Consider the following 23,270-nt stretch of genomic DNA (forward strand, 5'->3'; position numbering starts at 1 on the left):
CCTGCATTGAATCCCACCTTTATTAAGATAAACTGTATACAATCCCACTTTAACAGCAGTCACATTGGAAAATCCAATGACAATCCTTTCTGTACAGCTCTGAGCAGAATTGGCTGCAGGTCACAATATATTTCTGTACAGCCGGAGAGAAAAAGAGTGAATATGGAGGTAAACAGGAACAAAAAAAAGAAAATCTAACTCTTTTGGCATATACAAGTGTTTCCTTTATAAGCATCCAGATTGGGATTGAGTCACTCTTATGTTTTTTTTTTTTTTCAAAAATTAGCAAAAATGATATCCTCAACCAATCCAAACCAACCCCAATCTGTCCATTCATAAACCAATCTACTAGGAGTAGTGTGGCAGTGAGCTTAATCAGGTCAGGGAACACACACGTCCCACTCCAGACTCGTCTCAAAATCCAACTCACCACCGCAAATCTGACAAAATCTTCACAAGAGGTGACAGTGTCAAATAAAGGCAAAAAAAAGAGAAAAGAAACGTCACACACGTCTTACTTTATATTCAACCGATGTAGGACCTTTTCAGATTCTGTCACTGTTAAACCACAGAGAGGAAAGGAGCTGGAGATGTCAGGCACAAGTAATTTTAAAGTCAGTGACAAGAGCACGTCAGGTGGTGGAATGTGCCTTCTGGCAGCCATGTGCTGAGCTGTATAACTTGTCCTGCTTCTACACATTTAGTTCTTTTAGAATCCACTGAAATTACAATATTTGTTTTCTTTGTACAATTTGTTTTTTTAATGAAATCGGTGTCCATGATCTTTGAAGTAAAATTGACCTTTTTTTTTTACATTTTTGCTATAAATTTGATTTTCTTTACTGGGAAAAAATGGCTACGCCATACATTTAATGCTGAAGCACAAATCAGGGCAAAGCATGCGATCACACTTGACAGGGTTGTTTAGATTAAAACAACCTCCGGTAGTGTGGAAGTGTGAATGCTACCACCTGTATCTGGTTGCAAACGGAGTGAAATCTGGTACGTGACCAAAATGTGAATGCAATGTGCAGAAAAAATGAGGCCAAGACAACAAAACTGAAAGTTTGAACACACCCACATACAAGTAGGAGCGGCCCGTCATTCCTGTTTACTTATAAAATGAATTTGTTTACTTGGAATCTGCCTGCAGGTTTGATCTTGTTCATGCAGGTCTGACTGATCTAGATTAAATAATCCAGATAAAATCTGAGCTACTCCACATTCAAAGGATGTCACAAAGGGTCAGACTGACTGACAGAGATATCAAGTCCTGAATCCTCCACTGCAGTAGCATGTCCTCATTTTGTAACTTAACAGTGACATTTCAATGACAAATATTTTTTTATTATTATTTTTTTGCTGTTGGTGTTTTATGCAGAGACGGTTGTCATCATCATTGAAGGGCAGCTGAGAGATGATGACACAGGAAGCAGAAAAATGGCTGAATGATAGTGTCTTTATGTTTACTGTTTTTTCCCCAGGCATCTGTAGATTTTTCAAGCCTCCTTTCGTCATTCACCTCCCCTAGAAGTATGCACCTAAAGGCTCATTCATGGACTCTTTTTCTTTAATTATTATACCACATGATGTGACATTTTTCGTTCTATGCCCTTCAGAAACAGAGGAGTGCACAGCTGGAGCGAAGAGATTCATTCTGTGATCAGAGGACCAATGAGGGGAGAAAAGCCTGTTTTCATTTCATTTGGAGTCAGCAGACATGTCCACAAAGTGCATACTTTAGGGTTGGGGTATGGTTAGATATTAGGATGTAGGCTTTAAGACAGAGCAGCATGCCGGTAGCCAGCTCAGCAGCCCAGAGTCCCTGTCTCTCTTCCAGATGTCTGGGACAAGGTCTGGTAGCAGAAAGACAGATGGGAGAGGGATGCCAACCAGCTAGCAGGGCAAGCTAGCTCAGTTAGCCGCCCAGGCCTCCAGGTCTGCCATGTCATCCTCGTCTTCTTCCTCCTTCTTCTTGGCTAAAAATGAACAGAAATAAAAAGTGACTTTTAATTCTGATGTGAATGGAAATTTTTGGCTCAGTCCTATTTCACCTCTTGCCCCTAGCAATTTGTTTGTACAGATACAGGGGATCCTGAAAACATGATTGGTGTATTAAGTTTGTAAAAAACTTTTTTTAATTTTGCAGGTAATGATTTTTACCACTAGTCCTTACAATTCAGGTATTAATAAGTTTTATCTTGTCTTACAGCCTGACTGTGTGTAGTACCTGGTTTTGATGGAAGTGATGTAGATGGTACACTGGGTAGAGGGACGTCTCCTTCGATTTCCAGAAGATTTTTGTCCAGCTCTTCCTGTTCCAGCTCCTCCAGCTCAGCCATAAGCTCATCCTAAACACACATACAGAGGAGGAAATCACATACAGACAACCATAATGACTAAGAAACTGGTTCCACACATGGAATATACTGAGGCCGAGTTAAAAATCCATTACAATGATGGTCACTGAGAAGTCATTTTGGGTATCTGTCACACTTTTCTGCCCCATCAACAGACTGTATTGATGTCAATAGTGAAAAGTATTAAAAGAGTGAGTATATTCCTTTGCTAACCAGGCAAATTGCAGTTATATACAAATAAGATACAGACAAACCCCTAACCACTAAAAAAGCCTGTTCAAAAGTGTTTCTGCAGTGTATTGATGTTAACTTGTAACCTTTGGAATATAAACTGTCATCACTTGATCATTTTATTCAACTAGACTATTGTTTGTAATGTTATCATAAATAATTTGTGAGTTCTTGAGTTGATTCTACTTGTTTTTTTCTCACCTCATCGTAGTCTTGCCCAAAGCCAACTGGTCTGGAAATGACATCTGCAATTTCCTGAGCCACTTCATGCTGTTCTGAGATCTCGGCCATCAGGTCATCCACTTTATCTATGTCCCTGTGAAATGGCGAGATTAAAAAGAGAAAAAAAACACATTTGAATAATTTCAATCATGTCCATAAGATAAGATAAAACTTTATTAATCCCAAAGGAAATCCCAAAGTCAAATCTTTGGCCACTTGCCAAGAGAAAAATATTAAAATATATGGTATGTACGGTGAGAACTTTTAACCTGCAATTTGGCTCTGAAAATCTCTCTTACATGTTTTCATGTGCAGCCTTCAGTGCTTTAGCAGCAAAGCCCATGTTCTTGAACACTTCTGTGTTAGTGTTGGCATTCTCTAAAGCCTCCCTCTGGAACTCAATGGTGGACAAAGTCCCGTCGATCTGAGCCAGCTGGCTCTCGTAGCGCTTTTTCCTCTTCAAGGCCTGTAGAGCCGCTGGATGGAAAGAGAAAGGAGAAGACCAAATTAGTTCAGAAGCAAAAATACTCAATATTACCCTAGAGGATACGCTGCTTCTGGTAACTTTGACAGATGTACAGTTAAATGGCACTTTAAATGTCAGTGCTTTGCTAATTTCTATTTCATGAATAAAAGAGAACATTTAAACAATTAACTGTGGCATGTCGACGACCCTTCGGATTCAATAAATGTATTACTACAACAAGCCATTGAGCAAACAGAACATGCCTTTTGCCATTGCATTACAACATAGCAACAGCTGCAGCTTGCAGGTAACTATTAGTTAGAGTGCTGTCCTATGGAAGCAGGACTCAATCTGATCCTGCTTCAACTAAATCTCTACAAGCAGACGCAGTACGCTCCAGTCAGTTTGTCCCTTCAGTTTCTCCTTGGAACCAGACCTGCACCTCAAAGGTCTTTCACATGGGAAAATAGGATGCTTGGCATTCCAGGGAAAGCTGTTTGATTGCCTGACAAACCAAAGATATTAACCACTAAATGGAGTTGGCACTTGCCCTGCACAAAGGGCATTTAAATACTTCACAACGGGAGTTCATTAAAATGACAACATGGGGAAATCCCCTTTGCCACTGACGTAATAAACTGTCTCGTCATGGGAGCTGTATTCACACATAAACCTGCTGAGTCACACAGAAAAGGCAGGAGCGATGGAGCAAGAGGAGAAACAGCAGAAACGATGTCATTTCATATTAACATGATTATTCTTGATTACTTATAAGTTGACCGATTTTATATAGGTCACTGTATAGGTTTGGTACCACAGAGTTCTAATAACAACATTGCACAAGTTTCCGTGTGAAACTTTTTTAAAAAGTTATGTGCTCATAACTTAAATACAGTATATTAGTAAACTACATTAAGGCTTGGGACTGACTCTCTCACAAAGCAGCAGCAAGCTCCAGCACATAGTAACATGTTGTGGTTGTGCACAATTTAAAGCTAAAACGAATCTAGTAACATTATGTATCAGAATCAGAATGACTTTATTTATCTGAGGGGAAATTCTTTAAATTATTATTTATATTTATATAATTATTATATTACTACTAAAATAACTGCATCAATGTTGTTTAACAAAGTGCATATGTTTCTTGTATTGATGTGTTATTTCTAAACAGGGAGCAACAAAAAATTGATGAGCTAGCATGTTAACCATGGACTGTAAACATTTCATGGTATTACTGGTATCCAAAGGCTTGTTTGTTTTTTAAATAGTGGTGGGAGAGGCTCCAGCTATCCTGACAGCACCTTAGCACCTTGTCTCCTCATCAAGGATGAGTCCCTTCAACTATGCACAATTTTCATGGGTGAGTTATATTCTGCTGCTGCTTTATTACAACAACAATACATGCAAATAACAAAAAAACAAAAAGTCTGTGTGTGTCTGAAACTGCTAAATATCAACTTACAAAAATCTAGCGATGTACTTTGTTGGTTCTATCCACCAGGAGCCAGGCAACAGCAAACAATTCCAGTTTGATCAGATTATGTCAGCACACACACTTATTCTTGGACCGATAACATTGTTACCCAACATCACACCAATCATTATCAGATTATGTGGGTTGCAGAGATGCATGCAGAGTGCCCCCTTCATGTCACAAGGTCACATTTCGTCTATTTGACAACCTCAGTGGCACTGAAGAGTCTTCGTGTTTTTATGGCATGGCTGCTATGTTTACTATGAGAAATTTATCTGCTGTGTATTATGATTCACCCCTCGCTCTGATGACGACGAGATTACAAGATGCGCTATGTTGAAAATCAGGTTTCTGCTTTGTAAATTAGTGTGCCATACAAATTAGAACAGGATGTGCTAGAGATTGGCTCACAGTGCTGTTGTTTAATGTTGTGTTGTTTTTTCCCCTCTTAGGGGCTTTGTAGTGGCATCACTGATCTCCCAGCAACCACAGAAGAAAAAAAAATCATTAGCATACATGTTACCAACCAGGAAGCAACGATCAGTCACAAACCTACACACAGACCTGGCCCCTCCCTGTCGCATACATAGACTCATAAGGCTTTTCTAAGAAGATTGTTTGGTAAATACAAAGGCCATATATGTAAGGTAGTTCTGATGTGTATTGTACAAGCAAACAGCTGTAGGATTTAAATATAAAATGTGTAGAAACAGAAAGACAACAGCAAATACAATGCTGTCTAAAGATTCTACTTATATTGTCAGAAGCCATGTTTCGTCCCATGTCAACGTGTCAAACAGAAACGCTTAAGTTACACTTATTTTTACTCCGCCTGTCAATTTCCAACTTCCCTGTTCCTTCTCTTCAGTTAGCCTGCGGGGGCTAACTAGCTAAAACTAATTAGCGGTGTGACTTTATTGGCGTCAAATTTCGTAGACTACAGAAACGGCCTTTTCTCTTACCTCGTTTGTTTTTCGTGCCGTACTTCTTCGCTGTCATGAGTTCCGTGTCAATCTTCTTTTCTAGAAATTCCTGTTTTTTGGTTAACATCTCCTCCGTCTCTCTGAGTTTCTGAATAGCCTCCTGGGCTGTCGGTGCTTTACCACCCTTACCCCCGCTACCGAATAACTTACCAAATACCGACATTTTGTCAGTAAATGTAACCAATAACCGGTGTATAAAGTGTACAAAATCGGCCAGAAATGAAAGATACCGAACAGGAAATGGTTAGGTCGCTCAGATGTCCTTCTTCTCAACTAACGCCGTCGAGCCGAAGGCTTGCCACCACCGCTGTTGTTGTTTTCGTCTCTTCTTCCGGGTTTCCAGACAGGCCTCGTGATGTCATTACGTAAGCGCTGAGTCATGCGCAAGCGTCAACTACCGGAAGTGGTTTAAACTGATAATACTGCAGCTGGCCGGTAGGGGGGGCTGGCTCAAAAATGGCTTTTGTCATAAAATAGTTGATGTAAAACATATCCCACCGGTCATAACGGTGTCCTTCACTACATATTTTTATCTTATCAATACCTGGCGGAAAATAAATCTGAAAATAATTGTATAAATAAAAAGATAAGCAGGCGTGGTTTATTTTATTCAGGGGATTTTCCAGACAGCATTAGGTTTGATCATCCCTTCCATCATGGTTAACACAATTCATCACACACATGTTTTTCGTGTTGATGTGTTGTTTTGACTATAACCATAATAATAAAAAATCATTTCATATGAGCTAATTCTATAAGTAACTGCAGGGAGAATCCAAACTACACATGCTTTGATAAAAAATTGTACAAGTTACACTCAACAAAAATAAAAACGCAACACTTTTGTTTTTGCTCCCATGTTTCATGAGATGGACTTGAAGATCTAAACTTCATTCCAGATACACAATATTACCATTCCTCTCAAACATTGTTCACAAATCTGTCTAAATGTGTGATAGTGAGCACTTCTGCTTTGCTGAGATAATCCATCCCACCTCACAGGTGTGCCACATCAAGATGCTGATCTGACATCATGATTAGTGCACAGGTGTACCTTAAACTACCCACAATAAAAGGCCACCCTGAAATGTGCATTTTGTTTCTGCTTTATTGGCGGTCTGGGGACTCAGAACCAGTCAGTATCTGGTGTGACCACCATTTGCCTCATGCAGTGCAACACATCTTCTTCGCATAGAGTTTATCAGATTGTCTATTGTGGCCTGTGGAATGTTGGTCCACTCCTCTTCAATGGCTGTGCGAAGTTGCTGGATATTAGTGGGAACTGGTGCACGCTGTCGTATACGCCAGTCAAGCACATCCCAAACATGTTCAATGGGTGACATGTCCGGTGAGTATGCTGGCCATGCAAGAACTGGGACATTTTCAGCTTCCAAGAATTGTGTACAGATCCTTGCAACATGGGGCCGTGCATTATCTTGCTGAAACATGAGGTGATGTTCATGGATGTATGGAACAACAATGGGCCTCAGGATCTCATCACGGTATCTCTGTGCATTCAAAATGCCATCAATAAAATGCACCTGTGTTCTTCGTCCATAACAGATTCCTGCCCATACCATGACCCCACCACCACCATGGGCCACTCGATCCACAACATTGACATCAGCAAAGCGCTCACCCACACGACGCCACACACGCTGTCTGCCATCTGCCCTGAACAATGTAAACCGAGATTCATCCGTGAAGAGAACACCTCTCCAACGTGCTAGATGCCATCGAATGTGAGCATTTGCCCACTCAAGTCTGTTACGGCGACGATCTGGAGTCAGGTTAAGACCCCGATGAGGACGACGAGCATGCAGTTGAGCTTCCCTGAGACGGTTTCTGACAGTTTGTGCAGAAATTGTTTGGTTATGCAAACCAATTGTTTCAGCAGCTGTCTGAGTGGCTGGTCTCAGACGATCTCGGAGGTGAACCTGCTGGATGTGGAGGTCCTGGGCTGGTGTGGTTACTCGTGGTCTGCGGTTGTGAGGCCGGTTGGATGTACTGCCATATTCTCTGAAACGCCTTTGGAGACGGCTTATGGTGGAGAAATGAACATTCAATGCACGAGCAACAGATCTGGTTGACATTCCTGCTGTCAGCATGCCAATTGCACGCTCCCTCAATGCTTGTGGCATCTGTGGCATTTTGCTGTGAGACAAAACTGCACATTTCAGGGTGGCCTTTTATTGTGGGCAGTTTGAGGTACACCTGTGCACTAATCATGATGTCAGATCAGCATCTTGATGTGGCACACCTGTGAGGTGGGATGGATTATCTCAGCAAAGCAGAAGTGCTCACTATCACACATTTAGACAGATTTGTGAACAATGTTTGAGAGGAATGGTAATATTGTGTATCTGGAATGAAGTTTAGATCTTCAAGTCCATCTCATGAAATATGGGAGCAAAAACAAAAGTGTTGCGTTTATATTTTTGTTGAGTGTAATATCATCATCAGTACATTTCACCTTGAAAATAAGAACATCAACAGCTGTAACTGCTAGGAAAGATTAGCATTGTTCATGTGGGAGCAGCCAAATTGTATTCCTTCAACTCCACAAACTGACACACAACCAGACACCAGGTGGCACCAAAGAGACGTTATTGTAAAGCCTGTTCCCTTTGTTGACCTCTCTATAGCTCATGATTATGTGGGTGTTACGAAAACGAGGTTGATCAGTAGCACTGTTGAGTTTGAGTGTAGCTTGAATGTACGAGGAGACAGTCCAACACTATGTGCTGATCAATTGTGTTAAAAGTGTTGTAAAAGCAGTTTTGCATATTGGGGTGGGTGTGGCCTGGGTAGAGTTCTTACAATTAAAACAGGCACCAGTGGGTCACATGACCATCTTTACGACCAAAACAATATATTTTTTTAAATAAATAAAATAAAAACAAAGTGCATACAAAGACAACTTACTCTTATGCTTAATTAGTGGGAGCCTTTGAGCTTTCTCAGCAATGAGGCGGTCCTATCTGGGGATAATGGGAGACAATGACACCCGAAGCGTGTTTATGTCTAGTCCACTCCATAATTTTGTTTTGGCCGTCATTAATTGCTTCTGTCCTTCTTGTTCACGTTTTCTTCTTTCACTCCATGGCTTGTCTTTTAATGCAGGGTGCTTGGTCTTAAGTGCCGAAGCAGTTTTGAAGGCTTCGTTGCCTCATTTGCGAGTCTGTCGCCACATGTCACTCAGAGCGGACTTGGTGTGTGAGAATCACCTGTTGCAATAAATCTGTATAGGACTCCTGATACAGTCTTTTAAATGCAGGTTTCTTTTTCTTTGAAGGGGTAGGCTCCTCTTCTTCTGTCTCCTCGTTTATTTTTTATTCATTTTTGCTAGCTTGTGGGCTTAATTTTGGGGTGCCGTATCCCGTGACCGAGACAAGCGTCTGGGCAGACGCAATACTAAATACTAAAAATGCATGTCTTAGTAATAGTGTGTGTCCACACACACATTTTAAAATGGCCCGTTTGGACCCCCCCCCCCCCCACATTTACTGAGTAGGAAACTCCAACTAACGCTGTTTCGATTGTTCGTGAAAAAACTCCGTTCCACTTGGTTCATAAGAGAATAACCTCACCTGGTTACCACAGCGCTGCAATACCGTTACTACAGTAACGGGGCTAACAGCGCCAGTGGCTTTCTGCCGGCGAGCGTAAAACACCGCAAAGAGGACCGTCAGTGCTGGTCGAAGCTGGAGGAGGTAATGTCAGTGTCATCCCACAAAGTCCAGCTCATGCTGAAGACTTACTGTTTTGTCACATGGCCCCAGGTGACGTTAGGTTGATGTTAAATCAACTTTGTTGAAGAAAAGTTGGGAGGAAGCTGCTGTTTACTTTCAGTTACAGTAGACGGTATTATTTGTCTGACGACATGTTGTTGCCTTTTCTGCTCCCTCCCCACACACAATGGACATGTCTGGACAAAGACACAGAGAGTTAGAGTTGTTTTCGGTATTAACCCATATTGTTATGAGGCCAGGTTAGCTCCTGTTAGCCTGCTAGCTTCAGCCTCGCTTAGCCAGTGCACACAGCCACCTGCTCCTATTCTTATCAGCAAGGATAAAATACATGTAATGGATGAATGAATTGTTGTGAATTAAGCAGTTTTATAAGCAAATAAAAATAAAAACATGCATTTTTAGTATTTCAAGTTAGTATTGTTAGTGTTTTAGTATTATCTGCATTAAGCAGAGTTTGGTTCATGGTCCAACAACTTTTTGAAACTCAGATGATGAGAAGACCACTGTGTTAAATAAACAATGAAATGCTGATGTTATTTCATTGATGATACATATATTTGAAAGCTCACTTACATTGGGTGTTAATTGAAAAGTAAAGCACAATCCATCTCCATCTCTTGATATTTGAGGTTGGTACTGAGAGTGAGTCAGAGGCAGGGCCATCATGTTGGGCCAGTGGAGGAAGTTCTATTGCTGAGGTGAGTGATGACGGGAAAACTCAATCAGGTGGACATGAGGGAGATTTGCCAGTTTTTTGTCTCTGTAAATGAGAGAAGGCGGCAGATATGGAGGCTTTGTATCATCTGTTAGTGTAGTGCCAACAGTATGGTTGAAAAAATTGTTGTTTCATTAGGGCCCGAGCACCGAATGGTGCAAGAGCCCTATTGAAACCCTTAGGATTATTATTTTTCCTTCCCCCCCTTAGATCGCATTTTTGGGGGCCTTAACATGCCCAAAAACTCACCAAACTTGGTAGAAAAATTAATTCGCCCGAAAAAAAAAATTTGCTGACTTTTGAAACGCACATAGGAAAAAGCGCCCCCAACGTGTAGCCCCTCTGGCCGGTTTGACACAGGATAATGAAAATTGGCACACATATGTATCACCTCAAGACGCACAAAAAAGTCTCTTGGACCCCCCCTCCAAACCCAACAGGAAGTCCGCCATTTGAAAGTTTGTGGCCATTTTTGGCGATGTGTGACCCTGCTGCCAAACTTTTCACGCCTCGCATACTTCATCGGATTGAGCTGAAAGTCACCGTGTCCACTCAGGCCACCATAGGGAATAGACGCATTCCAAAACTCTTACAAAAGTCTGACGGTGTGGCCGGGGCGTGGCCTCAAAGTTTGACCATTTCAGAGGAAACAGGAAGTCGCTATAACTTCTTCGTTTTCTGTCCGATCTGTACCAAATGTCACATGTATGATCAGAGTCTGACCCTAAACACATCTATACAACAATATTGAGGCTTTGACAGAGCGCCACCTACTGGCTACACAAAATGTTGTGTTTTCATAGGTTTTTCTGCCTGCCCCCCTGGCCTGTTTTGAGTAGGGTCATGAAAATTGGCACACATGTGTATCACCCCAAGATGCACAAAAAAGTCTCTTGGACCCCCCCTCCAAACCCAACAGGAAGTCTGCGATTTTGAAATTTCTGTTAATTTTTGGCGATTTGTGACCCTGCTGCAAAACTTTTCACGCCTCGCATACTTCATCCAAATGAGCTAAAACTCACTGTGTCAACTCAGGACACCATAGGGAATAGACGCATTCCAAAACTCTTACAAAAGTCTGAAGGTGTGGTGGGGGCGTGGCCCTAATTATTTTTTGCCCTAACGAGTAGCCCGGCTGGCCAGTTTGACACAGGATCATGAAAATTAGCACACATGTGTATCACCCCAAGACGCAGAAAAAGTCTCTTGGACCCCGCCTCCAAACCCAACAGGAAATCCCCCATTTTGACTTTTGTGGCCATTTTTTGCCTATTTGCGACCCTGCTTCAAAACTTTTCACGCCTCACATACTTCATCGAATTGAGCTGAAATTCACCGTGTCCACTCAGGACACCATAGGGAATAGACACATTCCAAAACTCTTACAAAAGTCTGACGGTGTGGTGGAGGTGTGGCCTCAAAGTTGACCATTCGCCATTACAAAGGAACTTGCTCTGTTTTATGCAGTACTACCCATATACTTCATGCAATGTGGACAAAATCTTACAGTACTGCTATGGACCCGAGTCTGAACAGATATATATGCTAATAGGATGATACGGTCATAGCACCACCTACTGGTAGCAGGAAAGTTTGATTGTAAACATGTCTTCGTTGTATATCTGTGGAAATAAGAGGAGGAGAGCATAGCACAGGAGAGTATAGGAGACGAGAGCATAGGAGAGAAGACTGCGATGGCCCCGCGGATCGCAAGGTGCGCGAGGGCCCGCAATGCTGCTTGCAGCTTTAATTTGGAATTTGTTTCTGTTTGTCACTGTGTTTTAAAATCAATGAGTTTTTGTTGAATCTGTCTCTGAAATAGTCATTAAGTGTTTACTTCTGAAGGTAAAATAGTTTAACAACCTGTTAAAATCCTGTGTTTGCTGTCTTCCTGTAGTTTTGTCTCTCTGATGATCATTCTAATGCTTATTGTCTGCACCAGTCTCTGTTATTATTTATTAACTGATGATATATACATCCATTATAATATAAACACAATGGTTTAAGCCTGCTTGACAACATCAACCTGTCATGTTTGTTCTCTGTAATGTTTGATGTTTGCTGGATGTCTCTCTCTCTCTCTCTCCTTCATCCTCTCTGTCCTGTCTCCCTCTTCATCTCCTCCTCTCTCTTGCCGACTGTCAGCAGGAAGGTTCTCCCTTATGAGTTGGGTTCTGTTCGAGGTTTCTTCCTGTTAAAGGGAGTTTTTTTTTTCTTGCCACTGTTGCTCTTAAGAGTGTTTAGGCTCTGAGTCTCTGTGAAGCACTTTGAGACAATTTTATAAAATGAATTATAAATGTACCTGATTAACCCCTAATCACTAACTAATCAGCCAGTCTGTGAACAGGAAAATAATAATAGGGAAACATTCTCAAAAGGGAGAAAAAGGCCTTGTAACATTTTCACAGATCATCTTATTGACAAATACATTTTACACCCATTCTCTTCAATATGCAGCTCCCGTGTCTGTCCACTAAGTGTCACTGGTGGCCTGTGAGCCTGATTAGTCTCACTCCATCCACCACAACTCACTGGATACCCAAAAGGAACACTGCACACTGTGGCCAACCTTCACTTAGCCAGCCAGTCACTCAGGTGTCTGTGTGTAAAATTCAGAATATGAATTTTAATACAGAATATGTATAAATAAATACATATATTTTTACTGGTGACTCTAGATTGGCCATAGGTGTGAATGGCTGTTTGTCTGTAATGGACTGGTGACCTGTCGAGGGTGTACCCCACCTCTCACCCAGCCCCCCGTGACCCTGCACTGCAGGACAAAGGGGGTTCAGATAATGGATGGATGGTATTGAGTGGCTATGTGCCCTCCTGTGGCCGTGCCAATAAATACATGTTAAATCTGACCCATCACCCTGGTGGCAAAAAAATGCTGTAGAAGCTCGCTTGAGATGAAAGAAGTTTGTCTTGTAAAATATATAATTTCCTGAACTTAACCAATATGTTTTTATGCTCAAACCAAAGCAAACTAAAGCAAAACTAAAGTAAGACAGTTAAGTTACCAGGGCGTGGACCGGGTGTTTCTAAAACCTTTCTATAAAACAGATTAGTGCCACTTGGAACTGAAGTGGATATACACCAAAGCTACATGTCAGTTAGGGTTTATTTAGCTTTTCATCCACTCTGAAAGGTGCATCACTGTTTTCCAGCTTGTTGATGAAGATTCTCAGTCATCCAGGTCATCATACGTAGAGAAGATTGAAGCAGCGTCTGGACTTGTAGAGTCTCTACAAGTCCAGACGCCTTGCTTCAATCTTCTCTACAAGGCGTCTGGACTTGTAGAGTCTACAACTCTACAAGTCCAGACGCCTTGCTTCAATCTTCTCTATGTTTTCCAGCTTGTCTCTCTGTATTACATCAGAAGGCCTTCTCCGTGCAGAACATATATGTTATCAGGTCTGGAGCTATAGACGTCACAGCGTTTGGTACTTTAACCTCTGGTGTTTGCTATAGAATTATGCACAGTGCAGTTCAGAGTGAGGCTGGATAACACAATTCAATCTGCCGCTGTCGTCACTCTTGCTGAAGAAGGTCAGAGTTCATTAACCCCTGAAGTGTGGCAGAGGTAGCGCAGAAATTTCATTTGTATTAAGGTGGCTTTTTAGTCCATTGTCTTGTCCTCGCACACAGCTCCACACTTCTAGCTAAGTTATCAGCTCACTTACTGAAAATTTAGAAGCAACCTTGTAGAGAGCTGTTCTTCTTCATACCATTTTAATGCAAACCTTGGTTTTTTTGGTGTAAATGTGCTTTGTTTGGTTTGCTATAGTGTATATCGTAGTCCTTCTGTAATACTGCAACAATCAGCGGGCGCTCAGTGATCTTTGAGTCCCTGGTGTTTTCAGCTGATTATCAGCTTGCACATCATTTATCCATCCTGTCTTATCTGGACCTACAGATAAAACTTTGTCGAAGTCTTTCTTCCATTTAACCATAAACCAGATATAAGACTGTCTGCAGATATAGTGTGTATAGTGTGTACTGTAAGAACATAAATATGATGGAGATCACAGCAGGCTCCATGTGAACAGGAAATGCTAACAGGTAGCAAGGGTACATTATTATTATAACATGTATACCTGTATATAAATGGGACATAATAAAAAATAAGCTACTTGAAAGAGACTGAATGGAATTTTTGGCAAAATGACCTGGAAGGAAAACATGATATTCTCACCTAACAGCATTAAAATGCCAAACATTCAGTTTGCTCGCATACAAAATGTCATTGTTTAATAGTTCTCAGACATTTTGTTATTCTCAAGTTTTCCGGGAGTACAGAATGTGGCCTTTAGTCACAAAAAAATGAAAAACATCTAAATGAGAGCTAAACTTTAAGCTCGGTGTCTTATTTTGTAGGTGTTTATGAGGTTTAGTTTAATGGATGTCTGGATTTCGTCACTCTAGCTGCAAAATAACAAGAAAAGCACCAACCCACAGCACATAATCAGTTGTTGGGCAAGTTGTTATTGATGAAGGTAGATCAGTCAGCACTGTCCTATCAGTGTTTTTGTCATATAGAGCTGATAAATGCTTCGAGACACAAACACACACATACCACACGCACATGCAGGCTGGTGGGTACCCAGTAAAGTAGAATGGGAGCTGTTTGAGGTCAAAGTACTGCTTCATTTTGTCCCGATGTTCCATGCAGAGCTTATTCCATGTTCTACTGCTAGAAAATACGATGCACAATGCATGATGGGAAAAATATCATTGCCATTCCTTTTATCTGCTTCCATGCCTCGCACCACTCTTCGCAGAGGTTTTCCTCCTTGCCCCCGCTGGCGACATATGGTATTACACATGTTGCTGCGTCACGTTTTAAAGAACTGGACAACACATGTTGAGACGCAAGCATGGCGACTAATGAGTCTTGATGCATCACAATGAGTTCACGTCTGCATGTTCTATGAAAAGGTCTTAAACCAATTTATTACAGTTTTTACCTTTTCATGATTTGGATTTTTCTGTACGCTCTGTTCCGTAAATCTGTCTAGCTTCATAGTTAGACACATAAATGTGAGATGATGTCCTTTTATGTTTCACACTGGTTTGTTAGGACAGTGCAGCAGTTCCTCTGGTATCCCTCTACCAACCATGACCAAACTAACTTGACCTCTATTTCACGGGTTTAGTATAATCAAATACATGAAATGCATCAAAGTAAATGATATATAGGCTCGATAAAAATAGTTAAGGTTCTTTGCTCACATGCTTAAATGATCACCCTGTGAAGGCCTGAACATTTGGATTTGCAATCATAACCATGACCAGTTTGTTTTATTAGGAATTTTGTTTTAAACTTAAACTAAACCTGAATTAAAGTTTAACTTTTATTTTAGAACCCATTAAACGGTACAACTGTAAAGACTGTATTTGTGCTGAAGATCTTTAACCATGTTCTTCAGTTGTGTTGCGGTGTACAGCTGCCTTTATTACTTCTTTAAAAGATACAGCTACTTTTACAACTATCAATCCTTTTAACTCACCTCCAACTTTAAATCAAGAACATTCCTTTAAAGGCTAAAAGTTGGCACCTTTGTTCAGAGTTTCCTTTTAATGGTTTCTTATATGTGCATGCGCACACACACACACACAGACACAGACTCACGCACATTCCTCAGGCCAATAAAAAAGGAGGTCAGCCTAGGTACTGCCCACGTCACTCTCACTTACACACACACACGGACTGACGATGCTTGAACCCTGAACCTCTACACTCTGCAATGTGGGTCAAAGTTCAACAGCAGCTGCTGCAAGAGGACGAGAGGGTTACCACACCAGGAGATGGACACTCAAACAGGGAATTATTGGGTGCTCTGACTGTGAAATGTGCAAGAAAAGTAAACGCAAAATCAAAATATGATGCAGTTTTTAAGTCTTGTCTTTGTCAAAGTTGGAAAAAATTAGAAGAATAAATGAATATTTCGGTCATTTTTTCTGAGAATATGTGACAGCACTGTTTCTCCCTCTGATCTATGGCAGCTATCAGCGCTCAGCCAGCATGCAGAAGGAACCAGTTACGCAAAGAAGACATTACGTCCTGCTGATTATTAATGATTCACCGACAGCCTGTAACTTTCTGTGTTTTCCAGATTGACCAGAAACAACAGGTTTGTGCTGTTAACCCAAGCCTTCCCCCTCCTCCCCTTACACACACCTCCTTCCTCACACACCCCCCACCTCTCCGCCTCCTCCTTCTGTGGGGACATCCCAGAGTATAAAAAGAGCAAACCTCTCCACAGCAGATACATCTAACCAAGAAGGACAAACAGTCCTCAGCTCTCCTGAAAACAGCCAGCAGAGACCTCAGCGGATGAGGCCGAGCTAAACGTTTGCTGCTTCAAACAGGCTACTGAAGGTAACCCAATGCTCTTTCTATGCAAATGCACAGAGATGCTGTTGCATCATCCAGGCTCTGTCTGGCCTAGAGGTTGCATCAGTTGCATGAGGTTGGATGTGGGAGACTTTCTGGAAGGTGCTAACCTAAATCTTTTTATTCCTCTCCTCTTTCCTTTCTGTCCTCTTTTTTCTTTTGTCTTGTCTTTCAGATTCCTTTTTGTCTTTTCCTTTTCTGAACTCACTCTCTTGCTCCAGACTCCGCCGCCATGCCTCCTCAGCTCCAGTCTCAGAACCAGAGCAGCTGTAGGGTCCTGCAGGGTGACCTCAGCACCCTCAGTGCAACCGTCAGGGAATTTGTGGAAACCAACATGAATCTGTGCCAGCCTGACTCCATTCATATCTGCGACGGCTCAGACGAGGAGAACCGTGCCATTCTGACGCAGCTAGAAGAGCAAGGGATGATCAAGAAGCTCACAAAATATGAGAATTGGTAAGTTGGATGCATGCAGTTGCAATCATAGTACTGACTAGCTGGAGGAAACACGTGTCATCATCTGCTGTTTAGACAACATACCTGAAAAAGTTCAGTGTCTGACAAACCTGTCAGGCCAGCTGGTTCAGCCTGACTGCAGCTGTCAAGGCAATAATTACTAAGTACTGTGTGTCCATCCAGTAACAATGTCCTTTTCTTTTACTTTTGACTTCCATCCTTCTCCTCCTCCTCCTGCAGCTGGTTGGCCAGGACTGACCCAAGAGATGTGGCCCGTGTTGAGAGCAAAACTGTAATTGTTACCCAAGACCGGAAGGATACAGTGCCCACACCACTGGCAGGTGGAGTCAGCCAGCTGGGCCGCTGGATGGCCCCAGAGGAGTTTGACAAAGCCATGGCTCAACGGTTCTCTGGCTGCATGAAAGGTACATATGATGATGGCATATTAAAAAGATGCTGTCTGTCAGAATACTTAACTGTGCCTCTTTGCCCTCAGGTCGTACCATGTATGTGATTCCCTTCAGCATGGGTCCAGTGGGCTCCCCACTCTCCAAGATTGGAGTGGAGTTGACAGACTCTCCCTATGTGGTGGCAAGTATGAGAGTGATGACCCGGATGGGGAAATCTGTGCTATCTGCTCTGGGGAACGGAGAGTTTGTCCGCTGCCTGCACTCTGTTGGGTGTCCTCTGCCACTCAAAAGTAAGACAAAAAAAAACATTTCATTTTGGACACAAACGGTGTATTTTCAAATTAACTAATGTGCTGTTTACCTTCCTAGAACCCCTGGTCAACAACTGGCCCTGCAACCCAGAGCAGACACTGATCGCCCACATTCCAGACCGCAGACAAATCGTCTCATTTGGCAGCGGCTATGGAGGAAACTCCCTCCTGGGGAAGAAGTGCTTCGCTCTGCGCATTGCCTCACGTATCGCCAAGGAGGAAGGCTGGCTGGCTGAGCACATGCTGGTAAGGAAAGGACAGAAACATCCATCCACAAGTCATCATGATAGGTATCTACATACTTAACAGTATTTCTTGTGTTCAGATCCTGGGCATTACCAACCCTGCAGGAGAGAAGAAGTACATGGCGGCAGCCTTCCCCAGTGCCTGTGGGAAGACAAATCTGGCCATGCTCTGCCCCACTCTGCCCGGCTGGAAGGTGGAGTGTGTAGGGGATGACATTGCCTGGATGAAGTTTGATAACCAAGGTGAGAGAGGAAAGACATTTTAATGCCATCAGCAATCATAATAACAATAAGTCAGTACTGACAGCAGGCCTTTTTTTCATCTGTTTAGGAAACCTCCGCGCCATCAACCCTGAGAATGGCTTTTTTGGTGTTGCACCTGGCACTTCGGCCAAAACCAACCCAAACGCCATGGCGACCATCATCAAGAACACCATCTTCACCAATGTTGCAGAGACTAGTGATGGTGGTGTGTACTGGGAAGGAATGGACCAGGCGCCGCCAGAGGGAGTCACCATCACATCCTGGAAGAACAAACCCTGGAGCTTAGAAGATGGTAAGAAGCTTCCTCAGACTGGAGGTTAAGATCATAAATCCATGAGTGTTTCAGAAAGGTACCACCTTTCTTTTCTCTCTTCTCAGGTGAACCCAGTGCTCACCCCAACTCTCGATTCTGCACTCCAGCTGGTCAGTGCCCCATCATCGACCCACTGTGGGAATCCCCAGAGGGAGTCCCAATTGAGGCCATCATTTTCGGAGGACGCAGGCCAGAAGGTAAGAAAGGAAACTGGTGGTCGGATTAGAGTATAGAATGGAAAGATTAAAAACAAAATGATCTAATCCTTCTTTTTTCCTTTAGGCGTCCCTCTTGTGTATGAAGCCTTTAACTGGCAGCACGGAGTGTTTGTTGGAGCAGCCATGAGGTCCGAGGCCACAGCTGCAGCTGAACACAAAGGTGAGAGTTTCACCGATGTTTCAATCAACTGTTAGAAAACTTGAAATAATGGTGCAAAAACACTCACTCTGATTTCCTTATTTTATTCAGGCAAGGTAATCATGCACGACCCTTTCGCCATGCGCCCCTTCTTTGGCTATAACTTCGGCCAGTATCTCTCTCACTGGCTCAGCATAGCCAACCGCCCCGGTGCCAAACTTCCCAAGATCTTCCACGTCAACTGGTTCCGCAAGAGCCCCACCGCCGGCTTCCTCTGGCCCGGATTTGGCGACAACATCCGTGTCCTGGATTGGATGTTCCGGCGGATGAAGGGCGAGGCAGGCGCCATGCCCTCTGCCGTGGGCTACCTGCCCTGCCCAAAGTCCCTGAACCTGCAGGGCTTGCAGAGCCACGTGGATCTGGATGAGCTTTTCTCTCTGGACCAGGAGTTCTGGCAACAGGAGGTGGACGATGTGAGAAAGTACTTCACCTTGCAAGTGAATGACGATCTTCCCAATGAGGTGGCCTCGCAGCTGGAGCTGCTGCAGCAGAGGGTCAAGCAGATGTAAGAAGTCAGGGATGTTGATGAGATTCAGAGCGGCCATGTTTTTAATTCTTGCTCACTTTAAGAATCAATTTTGTAATTGTAGGACAGAATGTCAGCAATGCTAGAAGAGAAAATGAGTAATTCTGAAACAGCTGAATGTCTCTGATGGACTTTTCTAAGAATTCTTCCTTTGAGATGTAGACGAACAACCTTTAGGAGAAAGGACAATTCTCATAATTTTTTTTTTTTTTACGTTTTGGTTGTAAATTCTTTAGTTCTTTAGGTAGAAGCCCTTTTTCTTAGATTATTTCTGTTAAAAACAAACATTCCTCATCTTACACTTAAAAGCCTGAAGAAACCATCACTGCTGAATTCATCCACATGCTGTCATCGAAGCTCTGTTTTTGTAAACCGTTGTACTAATGTGTTGTGCTCCTGTACGTCTGATAAGTATTTAATAATAATTTATTGTGAATGCACATCATACTCTCACTGCCTCGCTGTAGGTGCAGAAAGAGTCACGGTTATCTCAGCTCCAGTGTCATGTGACCCTTCTAACAAGGAGGGGAGATGTATGTTATTTTTTTGTCTTAATTTATTTTTATACTACATAAGTATCTCTTGTTCCTGTTTCTATTTTAAGACAACAATAAAAGTGTTTTTAACTTACAGTTGACCCTGGTTTATTTTTTCTGAGATCTGGTTGTGTTAATGTATAGAATAATAATACAATACACACACACTATACACAGTTTGGCATGTGTGTGTTTCGGGAAGTGGCAGCATGGTGTGTGTGGTCAGATTCTGTTGTATAAAGATCAATGCATGCATGGGCTCAGTAGCACCCTGCATGCTCCAGGCTAAAAGAGAAGAGCAACCATCTTGATTGTTATCAAGCTAACTGCTAGAGCTTTGAAAAATCCTCAGTGGGTGCACTGGCGCATCATGTTAGCTTTACCAGTCATAGACTGGAAACATTCAGACATAAGATAGTGAGAAGAACTGTAGAGGTAAAAACAAAAGAGTTGGAAGGCTTGTTATATATAGAGAGGCTTTCCTTTAATATGATGTTTCCTAATGCACTGTGTTCCCTGAGGAAATCATTTGTCCCTCAGGCTGTACGGCTCTTCAGCTCTTCCCTGTGGGCAGGACTGTTGCGTATGGACTTTCTATACTGACAGCACTGCCCATCTTTTTCTGCACACTATGGACAATGCCATTGTTGCACACTACATGCTGCCACCCAGCATCTAATGCCTGGGATCAATACAGTATGTATGTATCTAATAACATCACTAACTAACCCTGTTTCCAGCACACGCTGTATTAATGTAACATATCAAAACAAAGCATGTGTTTACTCACTGAAAACCTGCACAGTTCAGCTGGAGGCTGCATGTTTCTGTTTCACTGCAGCTGTTGTGTAAGGTGTGAAGATAATGGAGGTTAATCATCGCTCACTTGTTTCTGAGTCTGTGGTTTAAAGTGTGTGCTGATGTTCTGACACTGTGCTCACTGTGTGCTGTTACAGTTCAAGGTTTCTTAGAAGTTAAAACACAAACAGCACCATAAAGTGTTCTGTCATCTCATTCATCATCAGCGTGACAAATAACTCAACCTGTTACCTCCTTTATGATGAAACAGAAACAGTCCTGAGAGACTACTGCATGTTCCTCAAAAGACAAGACACGATGAGACAGGTTCCACATACTCTAATGCTAAAAAAAGGACTTTTTTATATTAAGGTCAGCACATTCAAACACATCGTTATGCTGTACGACACAGTTAGACGACAAATAATTCAATAGTTGTATGTAAATTAACAATTTGTACAATTTTTATGTCAAGTAACAAACTCTGTCACATTCTATGGATATTTAAAATTTGCACTCCCACTCTATTCTACACATCAACTGCAGAAAGCATGCTGATCAGCTAGACACACAAGCTTTCTGCTATCTGACCACTTGTAAATTTCACAGCTACATTAATGAGTGCAAGTGGTTTATTATTGTGCATACACAATAAGACTTTGATGATCCATGATATTTTATTATTCATTGTGATGAAAGAATTGAGGTGTAAAACTAAAAACATCAGTTTCTCTTGCAGCCAGTTTGTAGCTTCCTGTGGACAGCCCATCTTTTTACTCTGAGCTCTGTCAATACGTCTTAAACAGTAAAGATGTCTTCCGTTGCTGTGTGTTGAAAGCCTACATGGATGTTTGTCTTATGTTTTTTAGAAAGTTCTCTGCTTTGAGACAATGATTTACTTCTTGTGTCCGGCCAACAACAGACTGGATGTTCTGTGTGTTCTTGTTTTTCATAGCCTTATCTGAGGAAATAATTACCTCACAACCACATGTTTACTGCATGTTTAAAAACTGCCTGCTGTGCACATTGTAAACTCTGCACGTTTGCTGTTTGTTCCTCCATGAAGTGTTACATTGCATCCTTCTTGGTTGAAATTATTATTAATAAGCAGAAAATGTGATGATTTCAAATGTCAGCAGAAAAACGATGCAGTTTGCTGTAAAGTTGGACATTCTGACATTTCTCTGTAGGGATAGACTCACTTTGTGGAGCCAGCCTTCAATGAAATATGAGGACATTACAGCCTGAGATACAATTATATTTGCATGTCTAATGTTAACGGACTGTCAGTATAGTACTCCACGGACCACATATAAAGATGAATGATCATGTTCCAACTCCATGCACTGTACAAATGTGAGCCTTAAATACCTAGGAAAAAGAGACCATCTTGGAACAAGAGCCTACGATCTAAACACGTCTAGTCCGCATCAGCAGAGATATTCCTCTAATGATGTTGTCCAACATAAAGACTATACTGGACTGTCCCTCTCACCCGCTCCACACTGTGCTGACCAGCTACAGGAGCTCGTTCAACAGACTCCGACTCCCACGATGCACCACTGAGAGACACAGGAAGTCATTCCTGCCTGTCCCAATCAAACTACTGAACTGTAACAGTCACTCAGACACTGTACATTCATACTAGCACATTCACGTCATGCTCTTTACTATGTAAAGGTTTTTATACAATAGTAAATATGTTCTTCTTTATATACAACTCAGGGATTTAAATGCTACCTAGGAATTTAGATATTTATTATATATTTCAATTTCATATTGTCTCATATTTGATTTGTCTTCTTGTCTTGTCTTGTTTTTGGTTTATTTAAATGTCACATTCCTGGATCAGATGACATGCGGACCTTGTTCAGCACTTAAAAACAATGTTGCATTGAATTTCTCTGTTTGCGGAGACCTTATCTCGCTCTGAGAACATGAATGAACGGCAGCAGATGGATTCCACTTCAGAGGAAAAACATGCGCTGATATCTCTGCTGTTGCAGACTCTGGACGTGTTTATCAGCTGTATTGATAAAATACCATCGCTGTTATCTGAGTAAATGTGTTAGTGTGTTCCAATGGCTGTCAATTAAACCTTATCATATATGAAGTGATCATACTGAAGTGAAAAAAATTGTCAGTTTTAAGGTGTCTGCTTGCAGTAAATGCACAAAAATGTGAAAAACAAATCTGTCTAAACTGTCACAAAAACACATTAAACCAGGCATACGTAAAAGAAGAAATATTGCGTAGTGAATAAAGGCCGGACGACAGCGCCAGAGGTGAGGCCTTATCAGCTTTTTGTGTTCTTGCGTAGTGGACTACGAAGCTGATGGTAATATCACTGTGGGTCACTCACCCTCTGTTAGACGTCAGCAGCAATGC

The 23,270-nt window shown here is 42.0% G+C and overlaps 2 protein-coding genes across 2 annotated transcripts; one reads left to right on the forward strand and one right to left on the reverse strand.

Annotated features, from left to right (window-relative positions):
• Window positions 1-2: 2 nt before the first annotated feature.
• Window positions 3-6,094, reverse strand: chmp4ba (charged multivesicular body protein 4Ba). Its single transcript, XM_028406490.1, has 5 exons — window positions 5,719-6,094; window positions 3,113-3,290; window positions 2,793-2,907; window positions 2,231-2,351; window positions 3-1,979 (listed from the first exon to the last, which is right to left on the reverse strand). Exons 1-5 carry the CDS (start codon window positions 5,900-5,902, stop codon window positions 1,915-1,917), a joined length of 663 nt encoding a protein of 220 aa, XP_028262291.1. The 5' UTR covers window positions 5,903-6,094; the 3' UTR covers window positions 3-1,914.
• Window positions 6,095-16,475: 10,381 nt separating this feature from the next.
• Window positions 16,476-20,180, forward strand: pck1 (phosphoenolpyruvate carboxykinase 1 (soluble)). Its single transcript, XM_028406003.1, has 10 exons — window positions 16,476-16,591; window positions 16,782-17,062; window positions 17,303-17,487; window positions 17,559-17,762; window positions 17,842-18,029; window positions 18,109-18,271; window positions 18,360-18,584; window positions 18,671-18,802; window positions 18,888-18,983; window positions 19,074-20,180. The coding sequence occupies exons 2-10, from the start codon at window positions 16,839-16,841 to the stop codon at window positions 19,529-19,531; spliced, it is 1,875 nt and encodes a 624-aa protein (XP_028261804.1). The 5' UTR covers window positions 16,476-16,591; window positions 16,782-16,838; the 3' UTR covers window positions 19,532-20,180.
• Window positions 20,181-23,270: the final 3,090 nt, after the last annotated feature.

The sequence above is a fragment of the Parambassis ranga genome, chromosome 5 (assembly GCF_900634625.1).
Source record: "Parambassis ranga chromosome 5, fParRan2.1, whole genome shotgun sequence".
Taxonomy (NCBI): domain Eukaryota; kingdom Metazoa; phylum Chordata; class Actinopteri; family Ambassidae; genus Parambassis; species Parambassis ranga.